This window comes from Sapajus apella, unplaced genomic scaffold (genome assembly GCF_009761245.1).
Source record: "Sapajus apella isolate SASKATOON/1434 unplaced genomic scaffold, GSC_monkey_1.0 scaffold71, whole genome shotgun sequence".
Classification (NCBI taxonomy): Eukaryota; Metazoa; Chordata; class Mammalia; order Primates; family Cebidae; genus Sapajus; species Sapajus apella.
In genome coordinates, this window is record NW_022437011.1 from 10,160,351 (window position 1) to 10,177,509 (window position 17,159).

Sequence of the window (17,159 nt, forward strand, 5' to 3'; positions counted from 1 at the left end):
GAGTGGTCACTGGGGTTCCAGGCCCATTCAGGCCCTAGGCCAGTTTCTATTCCTCCTGGGACTGAAATCACCTCCCCACTCACACTCAGCACCCCTCTCCAACTGGAAATATAATGACATGCTCTTCTAATTCCTGCCCTGGGACCTCCCTGGACCAGACATGAGGTTGGTGGGAGGGCCAGCCTGGGTCCCCTTTCTCAGGGGATGAATTCTTAGTATTCAGTGTGTGAGGCGTGCCTGACCTACATTCAGATGAGCCTGATTGGCCCTCCCTTCCCCATCCTGTAGTGCTTCCCCCAACCCCCCATCCCTCCGGGCCATTCAGCGGAGGATCTAGGATCTCTCCCTGCCATCTCGCCATCTAGGCGCCCCGAAACTCGGCCACTTGGCCTAAGGGAGCGGCCCTAGCAATCTGGTCTGTGGGAAGCAGCGCCCTCGTGTGGCCTCCAGGAGAAGCGCGGCTCCTTTCTCAGCCCTGTCCTTTGTATGTTCCCATTGAACAAACACTTATTGAGAGCCACTATGTGCCAGGCACCAGCGAAAACAGATACCTGCTCCACGGACTGTGCATTTCAGCGTGTTAGTGCGTGTGTAGTCAGGCAATAAACGATAAACAAATACATAAATGAGGCAGTTACTAGTAGTGGTAACTGCTAGGAAGAAACTAAAACAGAGAAATGTGATGGAGTGACCCAAGAGAGAAACTTAGGACAGGATGGAAAAGGAAAGTTTTCTGGAGTAGCTAACGTCTGAGATGAGACGTAGGTGACAGGTTGTCATGTGAGGATCGGGGGGGAAATCTTTCCTTGCAGAGAAAATAGATCCTGCAAAGACCCTCAGGAACAGGTTTTGCAGAACAGACGAAGGCCAGTGTGGTTAAAAAGGAGTGAGCAAGGGGACACTGGTGGGAGATGCGGTCAGAGAGGTGGGCTGGGGCCAGGCTGTGAATCTTGCAGGCCATAACAAGAAGTTTGATTTTTTTCTTCTAGGAGTAATGGGAATGTGTTAAGAGTATTGAACCGAAGGGTAATGTGGCTCAACTGCCTTTTGAAAGGACGTGTATGCTGCAGTGTGGAGGATGGACTTTAGGCAAGGAAGGAAGAGTGGAAGCAAACGGGTTATTGCAAAAAGCTAGAAAGTTACTGAAATAATTCAGGTGAGAAATGATGGTTGTTTGGATCAGGGTAGCAGTGCTAGAGGTGGGGAGATGTGGTTGGATTATGGGTATATTCTGAAAATAGAGTCAACAAGATTTACTAATAATGGACCACATTTTCCTTTGCTCATTTAGCTCCAGGAACTGCTTCACTCACACCCCCCTAGTGGGCTCCTCCATCCTCACTGCAAGGTTGAGTTACAAGGGCAGGTCCCAGGGATGCAACTAAATTGGGGAATTCCTAGATGTTGTTGGACAAAAGAATTTAAGACTAATGAGCCACGTGGCCAGGCGCAGTGGCTCACACCTGTAATCCCAGCACTTTGGGAGGCTGAGGCGGGTGGATTACCTAAGGTGGTGACCAGCGTGACCAATGTGGTGAAACCCTGTCTCTACTAAAAATATAAAAATTAGCCAGGTGTGGTGGCACACATCTGTAATTCCAGCTACTTGGAAACTGAGGCAGGAGAATCACTTGAACCCCAGAGGTGGTAGTTACAGTGAGCCCAGATGGTGCCACTGCACTCCAGTCTGGGCGACAGCGAGATTCCATCTCAAACAAAAATATATATATACTTATTAGTGTAGTGGTGTGCACCTGTAGTCCCAGCTACCTGAGAAGCTGGGGTGGAAGGAACACTTAAGCCTAGGAGGTCAAAGGTACAGTGAGCTGTGATTGTGCCACTACATTCCAGACTGGGTGACAGAGTGAGACCCTGTATTAAAGAAAGAAAGAAAGGAAAGGAAAGGAAAGGAAAGGAAAGGAAAGGAAAGGAAAGGAAAGAAAAGAAAAAAAGAAAAGAAAAGAGAAGAGAAGAGAAGAGAAGAGAAGAGAAGAGAAGAGAAGAGAAGAAAAGAAAAGAGAAAAGAAAAAGACTCAGGCACTAGGTCTTCCATCATTATCCCATTTAATGAGCAGAGCCTCTGCCTGCTGTCTCCCTTACCCTGTCTGGCTTCCATAGACCCAATTATTTATTAGGTGCCTGTTTGTCCAAATGGGTGTGTCTGTGGCCCCAGGGGTGTGTTGGTGACACCAAAAACAGTCCTGGGTGTTTGGTGTTTTTATTTGATACAAGTTACGGGATAACAAAATCTGGGGTACCAGTCCTCAGACCCAGGCCAATCATTTACTCCCATTTCTTTACACAAAACACAGTGGGATCAGACCTGATGCCACAGGAAATGCACATACACATTTTGGCCCCAGGTTGGGCATTTCTGGAGCGCCTGGGAAAGGCCAGGCTAGTCTTACAAGTACTCTTTATGCCAGCAGTGGGTGGGGCAAGCAAGTAGGGGAGTAGGTGACTGGCAGGCTCTGGCATCAGCAGGCCTTGTTCTGTTTGTGTTGTGCTGCAGTGGGGGATGCATTATAAACGCAACCAGCCAGAGGGCCCCTGGCTTCAGAACCTAGGACTGTACTGGTTCTGAGATTCTGTGCCAGCCTCATGGAAATGAAGCTGCCAGGCCAGGAGGGGTTTGAAGCTTCCAGTACTCCTACAAATGTTTCTGCAGGGGAGCTGGACAGTGACCTTGGTCCCGGCCCCGGCCCTAGCCCTGATGGCCCCTCAGCCACAGAGAGCAAGGAACTGGGGGTACCCAAAGACCCTCTGCTCTTCATTCAGCTGAATGAGCTACTGGGCTGGCCCCAGGCACTGGAGTGGAGAGAGACAGGCAGGTAAGTAGGATGCAAGCCAGTTCTGTGGGATCCTTCCCCTTCCCCAGCTACAGCCTCCTGCATGCCCCCCAGCTCTTCTTGTGGGGCTGCCCAAAATTAGGATTTTCCTAGCTGTGTTCCCTTATTTCAGGGTCTTACCTTCCATGATGCTCAGCCTCTTCTGTAGTCTAGTTTTGAGATCCCCAAGACCCAAGATGAGGGGTGATTGCCAGGGGTGGGGGGATACTTCACACCACTGGGCCCAGGATGCTCTCATTGCCTTCCCTTCCCTAGCTCCTCTCCATCCCGGCTCCTGGACATGGGAGAAATGCCCCCAATAACACTGTCTACCCACCTCCATTGCAGGTGGGTACTGTTTGAGGAGAAGTTGGAAATGGCTGCAGGCCGGTGGAGTACCCCCCACGTGCCCACCCTGGCACTACCCAGCCTCCAGAAGCTCCGCAGCCTGCTGGCCGAGGGTCTTGTACTGCTGGACTGCCCAGCTCAGAGCCTCCTGGAGCTTGTAGGTAGGCGGAGAGCCTTTGCAGGAAGAGCCTGGGTAGCCATGCCTTTTCCCCAGGATTTCCCCTCCAAAGTCTTGGAATCTTCTAAAACCCACCCCCACCCCTCCTAGGATTGTCTACCCTTGTCACAGCATGGACATGGCAAAGCAGGGTGGAGGAGCAAGTTCATTGGCCCTGGCATTCCTAGACTCCCAGAAGGGAAAGGGGTCTGGGCAGAGGGAGAAGGGGAAGTGTGTGGGGGCAGGGAATGCTCAGGAGGGAGATGACACCCCCTATCTGTTCTCCAGAGCAGGTGACCAGGGTGGAGTCGCTGAGCCCAGAGCTGAGAGGACAGTTGCAGGCCTTGCTGCTGCAGAGACCCCAGCACTACAAGACCACAGGCACCAGGCCCTGCTGGGGTGAGAGCCCCTCCCTGGGCACAGGACCAAGACCCTGGTGTGGCAGGGTCTCAGATCTCCCCTGAACCTTCCGGGGCTAGAAGTAGCCTAGGCTTAGTTCAGACCCCAACCCAGTATTTGAGAGCAAGAAGAAACTGGTGGTAATGTTGTGGGGAGAAGATTCAGAGGGCTAGAATCCTAAGAGAGTTCTGTGAAGGGATGTACTTGGTAGGCACTATGCCAAGAACTTTACACACAGTATTTCATTTGATCTTCACAACTGCCCTGTAAGTACCACAATTATCCACGTTTTAGTGATGAGAAAACAGAGGCTCAGAGTAGAGAAGGTTGTACTCTAATTCTTACAGCTTGTCAGTGGCAAAACTGGTTAGGGAGTCCTGGTGGATCCACCCCCAAAGCCTGTGCTCTTAATCACTGCAGAATCCTGTTTTGTAGGCTCTACTCATTCAAGAAAGGCTTCTGACGATGAGGAAGCCCCCCTGAGGGAACAGGTTTGTGGCCCTTCCTTGGGCTCCCTCTCTAGTGACTGGGAGAGGGGTTAGGAATTAACAAAAGTCTACTTTTGACTGGGTTTCTCATCAGTTGAGATCTTACCCTCCCCAAATAACCTTTCATACTCTGTGTCTCCTTGAACCCCCACCCAGCGTCAGAACCCTCTGAGACAGAAGCTGCCTCCAGGGGCTGAGGCAGGGACTGTGCTGTCAGGGGAGCTGGGCTTCCTGGCGCAGCCACTGGGAGCCTTTGTTCGACTGCGGGACCCTGTGGTACTGGGGTCCCTTACTGAGGTGTCCCTCCCAAGCAGGTGAGGCTACTGAGTGGGAGTCAGGGATCATGGAACCTAGGAGGGTCTTTACTGGGGAGGGGAAGGAGGATCAGTTCATTCTCTGAGGCTGTGGGGAAGATGGTACTCAGGGGTTTAGGGAAGAAGTAGTAGTCAGGACTGCAGGGTAGGTAGGCAAATATGTGTGTGTATGGGAGCTGATAGGTCAGAGCTGAGTGTCAGAGGCCAGGGCTGCCCTGTGGGAAAGCAGCTTGTGAATCTCTGGGGCCTGGTTCCCTCCTCAGGTTTTTCTGCCTTCTCCTGGGCCCCCCTATGCTGGGCAAAGGCTACCATGAGATGGCCCGGGCAGCAGCTGTCCTCCTCAGTGACCCGGTGAGCTGGGCAGGGGTGGGTGTGTGCGTGTATAACTATGTGTGTACACATGCACGCATGCATGCATAGGCTCATGTGAGTGTGTGTGTGGACTCTATGTCTGCCTAAGTACATTAATGAGGCAGAGTGAGCATTGAGACGGAAGTTTCCTTGGCTCCTAGTGTAGCCCCATTACTGCTGAATGCTGGCACACTGTAGACACTCAATAGATACCCACTGAATGAATGAATGAATGAATCCATGCATAAATGAAAATGTGAATGACTTGTCTGCTTATGTGACTTGTGTCTAGTTTTGAGACTACGAAAATGCATGTAAGAGACCAGATTTGCACTTACCACCCATTCTGTGCCCCCATCCACAGCAATTCCAGTGGTCAGTTCGTCGGGCCAGCAACCTTCATGACGTTCTGGCAGCCCTAGATGCTTTCCTAGAGGAGGTGACGGTGCTTCCCCCAGGTCGGTGGGACCCAACAGCCCGGATTCCCCCGCCCAAATGTCTGCCATCTCAGCACAAAAGGTACCTGGGAGCCATCATCCCATACCGATTCCTGCCCACAGGCCCTGGGTCTAGTTCCATTGTTGAGGAGGGACAGGGTCCCAGGAAAGAGATAGGGACCTATCTTTGGATTTAGAGTCAGGTAGACCTAACTCTGAGTTCTGCTGGACTAACCTCTCGCTAAGAGACCTGAACAAAGACCTTCCCTGCCTGAGTCTGGCTTTCACAGGTCGCAGTATGCCCTGGATCTTCTTGAGGCCCATGTGTCGCCATGGTTCCCTCGCTGGCAGAGACACGAGCAGCCGCCAGGGGGCAGGGCGCCACGGGCTCTGGACTGAGTCGCGGACTGGCGGAGAGCCTCAGACAACCTGGCGTTTCCCTCCTTCCTCCTCAGGCTTCCCTCGCAACAGCGGGAGATCAAAGGTCCCACAGTCCCGTGCCTGACCTCGGCTGAGGACAGGCACCGCCATGACCCGCACGCCCCCAGCCCTGAGTTGCAGCGGACTGGCAGGTGAGGCGAGCTGGGAGGAAGCAAGGGTAAGGGACCTGAAGGAGGGGAAGAGTCACAGGGAAACAAGAGGTGTCTGCTCACTGTGGGAGGGGCTCACCCAGCCACAGGGAAAGTAGCAGGGATGAGGGTGTGGAGTGTGAAAACCTGGATCACTGACGACCCTCGGGCGGGAGGCTGTTTGGGGGCCTTTTTCAGGACGTGCGCAGGAAGGCTCCGTGGTACCCCAGCGATTTCTTGGACGCCCTGCATCTCCAGTGCTTCTCGGCTGTACTCTACATTTACCTGGCCACTGTCACTAATGCCATCACTTTTGGGGGTCTGCTGGGAGACGCCACTGATGGTGCCCAGGTGGGTAGGGTTCTGTGAAGGGGGCAGGCACAAGCTTTGGTGTCCCCCAGTCCGTCCCTTCTCCTGGGACCATGGGTAAGTTAAGGAGGCTCTCCCAAAGCTTGGGGTCCCGTTGTGAGAACTCCAGGGTTCTGTGCTGAGTCCCTGTTGGCTTCCAGGGAGTGATGGAAAGTTTCCTGGGCACAGCAGTGGCTGGAGCTGCCTTCTGCCTGATGGCAGGCCAGCCCCTCACCATCCTGAGCAGCACTGGGCCAGTGCTGGTCTTTGAGCGCCTGCTCTTCTCTTTCAGCAGGTAGGAGGGCTCCCCACCATCACTAGACTCCCACTAGTGCCATGGTCAACCTGCTCCTGGTTGGGTGAATAGGAGAGGGTGGGAGCTACCTGTCTGGGTTGAGGGACATCTGACCTGGGTTTGGTGGGAAGCAGAAAGCCCTGCTAAGCCTTGCCTGTCTCTCATCCCCACAGAGATTACAGCCTGGACTACCTGCCCTTCCGCCTATGGGTGGGCATCTGGGTAGCTACCTTTTGCCTGGTGCTGGTGGCCACAGAGGCCAGCGTGCTGGTGCGCTACTTCACCCGCTTCACTGAGGAAGGTTTCTGTGCCCTCATCAGCCTCATCTTCATTTATGATGCTGTGGGCAAAATGCTGAACTTGGCCCATACCTATCCTATCCAGAAGGCTGGATCCTCTGCCTATGGGTGCCTCTGCCAATACCCAGGCCCAGGAGGTGGGTAAGGGAAACAGGGACCTTGGCCAGGTGAAGAAGGATGTAGGGAAGGGGAGGGGTTGCACCCTTACTATCCTCCCTGATTAAGTTCAGCAAAATGCTGCGTACTTACTCACCTAATAACTGGCAGTACCATTTCCACTCTGTTCTGAATCAGTTGAGATAAGACAACAGAAGGCCCAATGTCATCTTCCTTTCTGACAACACTGATAGAGGAACATACATGGGTTATATCTCTGGGTGAATGGGCTTCCTAATGATGAAGCCAAAATTTGATTGACTTACCCACCAGTCATGGAAGCATGGATAGTCAAGTTGAGACTATCTTGCCCCATAGGAGCACCGCTAAACACATTCGTCAAGCAGGCAACTTTTACTTGAGAGAGGGGAGAGAAAGGGGCAGGGCCAGGTATGCTCAGCGTCATCTCCAGAAATCACCAATCAAATAAATCACTGGTCTTCTTGGTGAAAGTGGCCGGCCAGGTGGAGAGAGGCTTGGAGTATTACACTTGCATATATCCTTCCACATGGAAGGCAACACCACACTGGTAAGAAGTGGCCTCTCTACATGTTCTTCTATCAGTGCTAGGCATGAATAAGACCAGTTCTAGCCCTGGTGGAAACAAACAGATTTGTATACTCCTCCATTCAGCCAACATTTGCTGAGCATCTGCTGTGGCCAGGTCCTGTGCTTGGTACCAGGGATGCAGATGGGAAAAGAACTTGAGAGGACAAGGGCATGAGACAATGTCCTGAGAAGTACACACTTGGTAATGATGGAGTCAGCAGACAGATGAGTCGAAATTAAGAACTCTGGTTCAGGTGGACCCATCAGATTAGAATTTTATGGAGCTGGAGAAGGTTCCCAGGGGAGGGAACATACACCTGAATTATTCTCTGCTTCCCAGGAAATGAGTCTCAATGGACAAGGACAAGGCCAAAAGACAGAGATGACATCTTAAGCATGGTGAGGGGCTGCTCCTGGAGGTTCTAGGAAGGAAAGGGTGGAGGCCAAGGCAGTCAGTGGTTCCTAGCTCTTCCTACCCATAGGCTAAGGAAATTTTCATAGGTCTGTGAGGCTTAGCCATTTCCTACAGCTGGGAACTTCCCATCCTGGACCCTTGGAATCTCTGTGGGGCCCTCCACCCTTGAGATGGGACCAAGAGAGCAGGACATTTACTCCGTTGCCTGTAACCCCATCCCTGACCCTCCTCTGTACAGGACCTAGGCCTGATCAATGCATCCTTGCTGCCGCCACCTGAGTGCACACGGCAGGGAGGCCACCCTCGTGGCCCTGGCTGTCATACAGTCCCAGACATTGCCTTCTTCTCCCTCCTCCTCTTCCTTACTTCCTTCTTCTTTGCTATGGCCCTCAAGTGTATAAAGACCAGCCGCTTCTTCCCCTCTGTGGTGAGTGTCACCTTTCTGTGGGAGAGGCCTGACTCTAGGCTTTGGGTCCTATCTGTGAAAGGGAAGTGGTATGGAAAAAGGGGGATGGCAGGCCTGGACCTGACTGAGTGTCCACTGTGTGCCAGGTACGCAGAGGGCTCAGTGACTTCTCCTCAGTCCTGGCCATCCTGCTGGGCTGTGGCCTTGATGCTTTCCTGGGCCTAGCCACACCAAAGCTCATGGTGCCCAGAGAGTTCAAGGTGAGAGCAAGGGAAGAAGGTTGGGGGACCAGCGGGGAAAGCAGGGCCAGCAGACTATGGGGAAGGAAAATGCATAAATCCCACACTTCTCTTAGCTAAGCTTTTTTCTTCACTCATAAGCTAGCGATAGTAATAATAATGGCCTCACAGGGTTGCTGTGAGGATTAAATGAGCTATTGCAGCAGACATGTGAGTACAGAGAATACATAGTAGCTATTATTACAGGGTATGGGTTAAGAGAATGGGTTCTGGTCAGCCAGCTCTGGGTTCTGGTTCCAGTTCTTCCACTTCCCAGCTATGCATTAGGCAAGTTAATGCACATTTCTGAGCTCAATTTCTTCATCTATAAAATGGAAATAATAAAATGACAATAGTCGCTACCCTATAGATTGTTCTGAGGTTTACAGAAGATCATAGTGGAAAGCACTCACCACGTGCTTAACATATACCAAATCCTCAATAAATGTTAGATATTGTTGTTATGGGTTCGCCCTACCCTTGGCATGGCCCTGCCCACCCCACTACTCCTCACTCTCTTCTTCACACTCCTTATTGTCTGCTCTGATCCAGGAAAGCTGGAACTCCCTTTCTAGGGCATGACAGTGTGCAGGACAAAGTTTAGCACTGACTTCTAGACTTTGTCTGTGCATTTGGAGATCGCCTCTCCAAATTCCCCCAAGACAGGAGAGCGGGGGCACTCCAACTAGGGCAGCAACTAGGGCCTCTTCTCCCACACATATGCTTGTAATCAGAGTTGACGCTGACACACCCAGCCCTGTCCCTGCCCCAGATCAAGGCAGGTCTGAGCCTGAGTTGCCCCACCCTGGAGAGGGGGAGAGAGATCTCTAAGGAGTATATCAAGAAGTGTATGCAGGCCACATCTGCTACCTCCTTCTCTTCCAGGGAGGGAGGGACCCTGAACCAAAGTCCAGAGCCCCTGGTTCCAGCCCGACCTCAGGGCTGGTTTCCTTCATTCTGCTGTCTTTTAAGGCACTAGGATGCTTTGAACCACCTGTGCACACATACCTCACTAGCATCTAATGTCTTGGGGTGGGGGCAGATAGTAGAAGAATGCCAAGGTTGAGATGTGCAGGTGAGATGCTCTTGGGAGACCCTCTCCAACCTGTCCATGAAATGCCCTCCCCCAGCCCACACTCCCTGGGCGTGGCTGGCTGGTGTCACCTTTTGGAGCCAACCGCTGGTGGTGGAGTGTGGCAGCAGCCCTGCCTGCCCTGCTGCTGTCTATCCTCATCTTCATGGACCAGCAGATCACAGCAGTCATCCTCAACCGCGTAGAATATAGACTGAAGGTAAGGCCCTAGACCAAGGAACAGAAGCTCCAGGGGTGCATCTAGGCTCCCCATCCCCTAACCTCAGAGGACAGAGGGCCCAGGCCTGGGCTAGCTTCATCCTTATTGCCCCTACCACTACCTGCAGAAGGGAGCTGGCTTCCACCTGGACCTCTTCTGTGTGGCTATGCTGATGTTACTCACATCAGTGCTTGGACTGCCTTGGTATGTCTCAGCCACTGTCATCTCCCTGGCTCACATGGACAGTCTTCGGAGAGAGAGCAGAGCCTGTGCTCCCGGGGAGCTCCCCAACTTCCTGGGTATCAGGTGAGGGTAGTATTTAGGAAGCAGAGTAAGAGGTGGGTAGCAAGGTAGGGCAATGGGGAACATGACAGAGTTATTTGGGCAGCTTAAATTCTAAGCTTGTGTCCCACAAGCACTGCAGTGGCAGAATGAGTGTGTTCTGGGCCCTGAGATGGGTGAGTCAGATCTTCCCCTCTCTTCCCTCAGCCATGGGGATGGGGAGGGGCCTCAAGAGGAGCATCATCCCTGCAAAGCTAGAGGCAGCCAGGGCTGAAGTGGAGGGTCAGGTGCCACCTAAGAATCCTCACTCAATGTAGAAGTTACAAAGGAATCCATCCTAAAAGCAATTTTGGAACTGTTGGAAACAGTCTAAGTATCTAAAGTATATGAAATCAACTTTATAAATTGTGAAATGTAAATCTTTATGGCAATGTAAAAATTGCTAATTTTCCATCAAAATAAAAATGAGGGGCAATTATGAACTTGAATTGATGGAGAGGTCTGGGATTCTTACCTTGAAGTGCTCTGCCCCTTCCTCTCCACCAATTTTTCACATCAAGTTAAGGGCCCATCCCTCCAGGTGACCTACTGGGGTATTCCTCTAGTTTCCGTTCGCTGCCAGGGTCCATACTGGTGTTCAGCCAGGATCTCCAGTCTGTGTACCCCAGGGGCTCTCCCTCTCCCAGACCCCAGCTAACTCCTCCCTCTTCCTACAGGGAGCAGAGGCTGACAGGCCTGGTGGTGTTCATCCTTACAGGAGTCTCCATCTTCCTGGCACCTGTGCTCAAGGTACCTTTGTTAGACAAGCCAGGATCTGGGTCAGTGCCGTAATAATAGGAAGCACAGCAAGAACTGACACTAGTTGAACACTTACAGTGTGCCAGGCGCTCTATTAAGTTTTCTCCATATGTGGTCTCATTTAATCCTCACATTAATCCTGAGAGGAATATGTATTTTACAAATGAGGCAGCTGAAGGTTAAAGAGGCAAAGTAATTTGCAAGAGCCCATCAGAAGAGCTGGTTTTTCAGATCTGTCTGAGAACCCAAACTCTTATCCAGTGGGCTTTCTACCCAGAGGAGCAAGGTGTGAGTGTGCCACCACCATCCCCTAGGGTCTAAGTGCTATCCTTGCTCTAGCCTCCCAACAAACCTGAGACTAAGAGTATGATCAGGCCAGGTGTGGTGGCTCATACCTGTAATCCCAGCACTTTGGGAGGCTAAGGTGGGAGAATCACTTGAGTGCAGGAGTTTGAGAGTGGGCAACATAAGGAGACCCTGACTCTATAAAAACTAAAAAAAAAGGCTGGGCGTGGTGGCCCACGCCTGTAATCCAAGCACTTTGGAGGCCAAGGTGGGTGGATCACCTGAGGTTGGGAGTTCAAAACCAGCCTGACCAACATGGTGAAACCCCGTCTTAAAAACAAACAAACAAACAAACAAAAAACTAAAAAAAGTAGCTGGGCATGGTGGTGCGTGCCTGAGGTAGAAGGATCACTTGAGCCCAGGAGTTTGAGAGTGCAGTGAGTGGTGATCACTGGATGACAAGAGCAAAACTGTCTCAAAAAAAAAAAAAAAAAAAAAAGGTGTGGCTCTAGTACCCCAGAAAAACTTTGGGGCAAAAAGCCTTCACTTCTCCTTCACCAGAGGTATATAGAATATGTGCCATATGCAAGACTGCTAGGCACCTGGAAGAAGTGGGGCTTAGGGGAATATTAAAAAGAAACATGGAACCAAGCCCCTACCAGCAACATACACACAAGGAAAAATTAAGTAACAAGTAATAGCAGAAAGGTTCAATGAGCCAAAATAGCAAAGCAGTCAAGGAGGGTGTGAAGAATGTCAGACAAGAGTCACTGGCAGGACGACAAAAGGTTAGGCAAGGGAAAGGTCATGAAAGCTGGGTGACAGTGGAGTAGGGAAAGAGCCAGATGAACCGGATCAGCCACTTACTAACTGGGTGACTCTCATTCATAGACATTTAGAGCATAAACCATATGCCAGGCCAGGTGCGGTGGCTCACACCTGTAATCCCAGCACTTTGGGAGGCCGAGCTAGGCGGATTGCTTGAGCTCAGGAGTTTGAGACCAGCTTGTGCAACATGGTCAAACTCTGTCTCTACAAAAAATACAAAAATTAGCTGGGCGTGGTGGTGTGCACCTGTGGTCCCAGCTACTCGGGAGGCTGAGGTGGGAGCGTTACTTGAGCCCAGGTGGTCTAGGCTGCAATAAGCCATGTTTGTGACACCACTCCAGCCTGGACAACAGAGTGAGATCCTGTCTCAAAAAGCAAAAAACAAAAATAAAACAGAAACACACACACAAAAAAACAAACAAAAACCCATATGCTAAGCACTGTTCTAGGTACTGGGGAAACAATGGTGGTCAAAAGAGATCATTTTTCCAACCTTGCAATATGGTGAAAGGAGAAAGATTTTTAAAAATTAAAACAAGGGGCCGGCCATGGTGGCTCATGCCTGTAATCCCAGCACTTTGGGAGGCCAAGGCGGATATATCACCTGAGGTCAGGAGTTTGAGACCAGCCTGGCCAACATGGCAAAACCTCGTCTCTACTAAAAATATAAAAGTTAGCTGGGCATGGTGGCAAGCGCCTATAATCCCAGCTACTTGGGAGGCTGAGGCATGAGAATTGCTTGAACCTGGTGGGTGGAGGTTGCAGTGTTGTGAAATCACGACACTTCACTCCAGCATGGGTGAAAGAGTGAAACTCTGTCTCAAAAAATAAAATAAAATAAAAATAAAACAATAGGATAACTTTAGATAGTGATCACTTCTATGAAAAATAAAAGAGGATAAGATGATTAAGAGTGCCAGGGGCTACTTAAGATTGGGCCTGAAGTCAAAAAGTCAGTGAAGACCCTTGGGGGTATCATGAGATGAGCCATGAGTAGTAAGAAGAAACTGGTCATGAGAAAGTCCGGGGGAAGAGCCTTTTAGGTGGAGGGAACAGCAAAACAAAAGGCTTTGCAAGGCGTAGGAACAAACTTGGGCTTGTTGAGGGAAGGAAAGTATAGTATAGTAGGAGCATAAAGAACAGAGGGAAATGTGATAGTTAAGATTGGAGTGGTAGGCCAGGTAATGGACAAAGTTACCTAGTCCCTCTGAAATTCAATTTCCCCATCTGCAAAATGAAGGCAATAATAACACTTACTTCATCTGATTGATCTGAGGATTCAGTAAGATTAGGTATGTAAAGTGTGAAAGGAAAGGCAAGACCTGGGCAGACCTGGATGCTAGATGCTAGGGGCATCTAGGCATCTAGGGCATCTAGGCATCCTGGGGCATCTGGGAGGTTGGCAGAGGTAAACTTTGCCAATTCTCTGCTTCTTTCTACCAGTTTATCCCAATGCCTGTGCTCTATGGCATCTTCCTGTACATGGGGGTGGCAGCACTTAGCAGCATTCAGGTGAGCCCATTAAAATCACCTAGCCAAAAAAAAAAAAAAAATTACTTAGCAACCCCATTCCTTTTTTCTTTTATGCTGGCATCTCCTGCCTACACTTGCCAATTCCCCTCGTATCCTCTTTCTCCTGTGGGCTCAGGGACTCGGCTGCCATGTTTCTACCCCTGCTCCCTGTGCTGGGCTAAGATAGCTATCAGTGACACCCTCCTGTCAGGCTACCTGAGTGCCTTGCTTTCTTCTTCCTCTTGTTCCCCTAGTTCACTAAGAGAGTAAAGCTGTTGTTGATGCCAGCAAAACACCAGCCAGACCTGCTACTCTTACGGCATGTGCCTCTGACCAGGGTCCACCTCTTCACAGCCATCCAACTTGCCTGTCTGGGGCTGCTTTGGATAATCAAGTCCACCCCTGCAGCCATCATCTTCCCCCTCATGGTAACCTGAGGCAGGGTTGAACTGTGTCCTAGAGGGTCATGGGGGACTTTGAGTCTGGAAGGGTGGCCAAGGCCTCCACAAGAGGAAGAATCTCCCCTCTCACTCGCTGTGGCTCTCCCTGGTTGGGAATACTAAGACAAAGTAAAAGATGGCAGAATGATACCTAGGTTTGGACTAGTCCTGAGACACCTGAGTCACCCCTTTTCCCAACCTCTTTGGAGTGATCAGCCACAGGTAGGAATATAAAACCCAGAAGAAATCTGAGGTCTTGGGAGAGGAAATCATGACACTTTTGTTACTCAGTGAGGTGATAACACAGGTGGCTTCTAGCCTTGTTCTTACTGAGGAAGTTAAGAATCATAGGCTTTGCGGTAGAACCAATCTGCTTACTACATCCCAGACGTGTGACCTCTGGGAAGTAACTAATCACTCGGGGTCTCAGTTTCCTTCTCTGTACAATGGGAATAATTATTCTATCTACCTCATAGGAATGTGTTAGCATTCAGTGAAACTGATACACAATGCCTAGCACATAGGAAATGCTCGATACATGTTACTATTGTTAATGTTCCTATTGCTGTTGCTGACAGGCCTGGGCTGTGTTTCTATTCCTGCAGTTGTTGGGCCTTGTGGGGGTCCGAAAGGCCCTGGAGAGGGTCTTCTCACCACAGGAACTCCTCTGGCTGGATGAGCTGATGCCAGAGGAGGAAAGAAGCATCCCTGAGAAGGGGCTGGAGTCAGAGCACTCGTTCAGTGGAAATGACAGTGAAGATGTGAGCTCTGGACTGGGTCCTCTCAAGGGAATGTGGCAGGGCTTAGGAGAGTGTTCTTGTCCAGGAGCTGTCCCTAAATAATATCTCCATTGAGCCTGCAGATCTGATCAACAGTCACTTCCCTTAGCTGTATATGGACATAGGCAAACTGAAGGGGTCAGGGAAATCTTTCTCCATAGGACACGGGCCCTCGATATGGGTGGAAAGGGCTGAGGCTTCAGCTCAAGTGGGCTGTCTTTCTCAACTCTGATCTTTGTCTCACTGTGGGTTTATATCCGGTCAGTGGGTCCCTTCCTCTATGTTGTGTCTCATTATCTGTTTTTCTGTTTCTCCTCAATCTGTCTTGGGGGTCTGTCTTCCACAGTCAGAGCTGATGTATCGGCCAAAGGCTCCAGAAATCAACATTTCTGTGAATTAGCTGGAGTAGGAGTCTGGGAGTGGAGACCCCAGGAAACAGCATGAGGTGAGGGTGTGAGTGAAGTGCTGCTGATGTTGAGGATCGGAGCTGTGGGCTCAGACCTTGGAACTCTCCGGTGTGTTGACAAGCCCTGTTTTCTCCTTACTCCAGTCCCTTAGGAATCCTAGATTCGGAGTGCTGGAGTGTAGAAGGGTCTTTTCCTAGCGAAGAATAACTGGCAAGGGTGCCTGGGCTTAGCTACCTGTGGTTCTGAAGTTTGGTCAGTAGAGGGAGCTCAAACTCACACTAAAAGGGAAGTGGAGATGGGTGTTGGTGGGGAGTGGGTGGTGCCAGGGCAAAAGAAATGGGAAGGAGCTGGAAGGAGAGGAAGGGAGAAAGCCTCGTGCTCCTTTCCCTTGCCTGGAAGGCTCCTCCCTTAGGCTGCTGAGAACCACTCTCTAGACATGTGGAGCCAATTGTCCTCTCTGCCATTCCTTCATTTTATTCACCCATATATCAAGCATTTTCTGAGGACCTATCATGCATATCTTGGTACTAGAGATACAGTAGTAAGACAGTCATGATCCCTTGCCTCAGGAAGCTTAAATCCCAGTGGGAAAGTAGACAAATAAATAGACGACTGTTAGAATGGGATAGTTCTGATAAAGGAAGAACAGGCCATGGGAGCAGGGCTTCTAACCTCTTCTTGGAGAACAGTAAGGTGGAGTGGTAAGAGTTGGTGAAGGTGGGGTGGTGGTGGCTGGCTGGGTGGTGGGAGTTCCACTTCTAAGAGGAAATTGTCCATAATTTGAAATTCAAAGAAGGAATAGAAGCTAGCCAGGTAACTGGGCACAGTGGCACACAATTGCAGTCCCAGCTACTAGGGATGCTGAGCCAAGGGGATTCTTTGAGTCCAGGAGTTCAAGCTGTAGTGTGCAATGATCATGCCTGTGAATAGCCACTGCACTCCAGCCTGGGCAACATAGTAAGATCCTGTCTCTAATTTTTTTTTTTTTTAAAAGGAGCAAGCCAGAACAAGATGAAGGGGAAATATTCTAAGCAGAGGCCACAGCATGTACAAAAGCCTGGAACTGGTTGCCCTTAATAAGCTGAACTCTCTTTTGGGGCTGGGTACAGTGACTCATGCCTGTAATCCCAGCACCTTGGGAGGCGGATGTGGGCAGATTATCCAAGGTCAGGAGTTTGAGACCAGCCTGCCCAACATAGTGAAACCCCGTTTCTACTAAAAATACAAAAATTAGCTGGGCATGGTGGTGCATGTCTGTAAGAGGCTGAGGCAGGAGAATCTCTTGAACTGGGGAGGCAGAGATGTGGAGGTTGCAGTGAGCCAAAATTGCACCACTGCACTCCAGCCTGGGTGACAGAGAAACTCCGTCTCAAAACAAAAACAAAACCAAAAACAAGGCCGGGCATGGTGGCTCACGCCTGTAATCCCAGCACTTTGGCAGGCCAAGGTGGGGGGATCATGAGGTCAGGAGATAGAGACAATCCTACCTAACACGGTGAAACACTGTCTCTACTAAAAATACAAAAAATTAGCAGGTCATGGTGGCATGCGCCTGTAGTCCCAGCCATTCAGGAGGCTGAGGCCAGAGAATTGTTTGAACCCAGGAGGTGGAGGTTGCAGTGAGCTGAGATTGTGCCACTGCACTCCAACCTCGGCCACAGAGTGAGACTCTGTCTCAAAACAACAACAACAACAACAACAACAACAAAAACAAACTCTCTTTTGGGCCATAGAACACCCTCCTCTTCATGCTTCTCCAAGCCCAAGAGCCTAAGGGCCTTTGACACTAAGAGCAATAGGAAATTTGGGGGACTGGAGAGAGAAAGGGGGATTCACTGGCTGGCCCCAAACAAGATTTCCTGGGCTTTCCTTATCTCTTATCACTCTTTTTGCTCTGTT

The 17,159-nt window shown here is 50.5% G+C and overlaps 1 protein-coding gene across 1 annotated transcript; it reads left to right on the top strand.

Annotated features, from left to right (window-relative positions):
• The first annotated feature begins 2,397 nt into the window (after positions 1–2,397).
• SLC4A9 (solute carrier family 4 member 9) lies at positions 2,398–16,428 on the top strand. Its single transcript, XM_032250417.1, has 22 exons — positions 2,398–2,831; positions 3,177–3,337; positions 3,622–3,732; positions 4,168–4,223; positions 4,377–4,534; positions 4,798–4,885; positions 5,250–5,404; positions 5,778–5,894; positions 6,068–6,242; positions 6,401–6,534; positions 6,708–6,970; positions 7,879–7,937; positions 8,192–8,380; positions 8,506–8,619; positions 9,768–9,929; positions 10,057–10,235; positions 10,928–11,000; positions 13,566–13,634; positions 13,889–14,062; positions 14,680–14,835; positions 15,200–15,298; positions 16,254–16,428. Exons 1-21 carry the CDS (start codon positions 2,602–2,604, stop codon positions 15,251–15,253), a joined length of 2,877 nt encoding a protein of 958 aa, XP_032106308.1. The 5' UTR covers positions 2,398–2,601; the 3' UTR covers positions 15,254–15,298; positions 16,254–16,428.
• Positions 16,429–17,159: the final 731 nt, after the last annotated feature.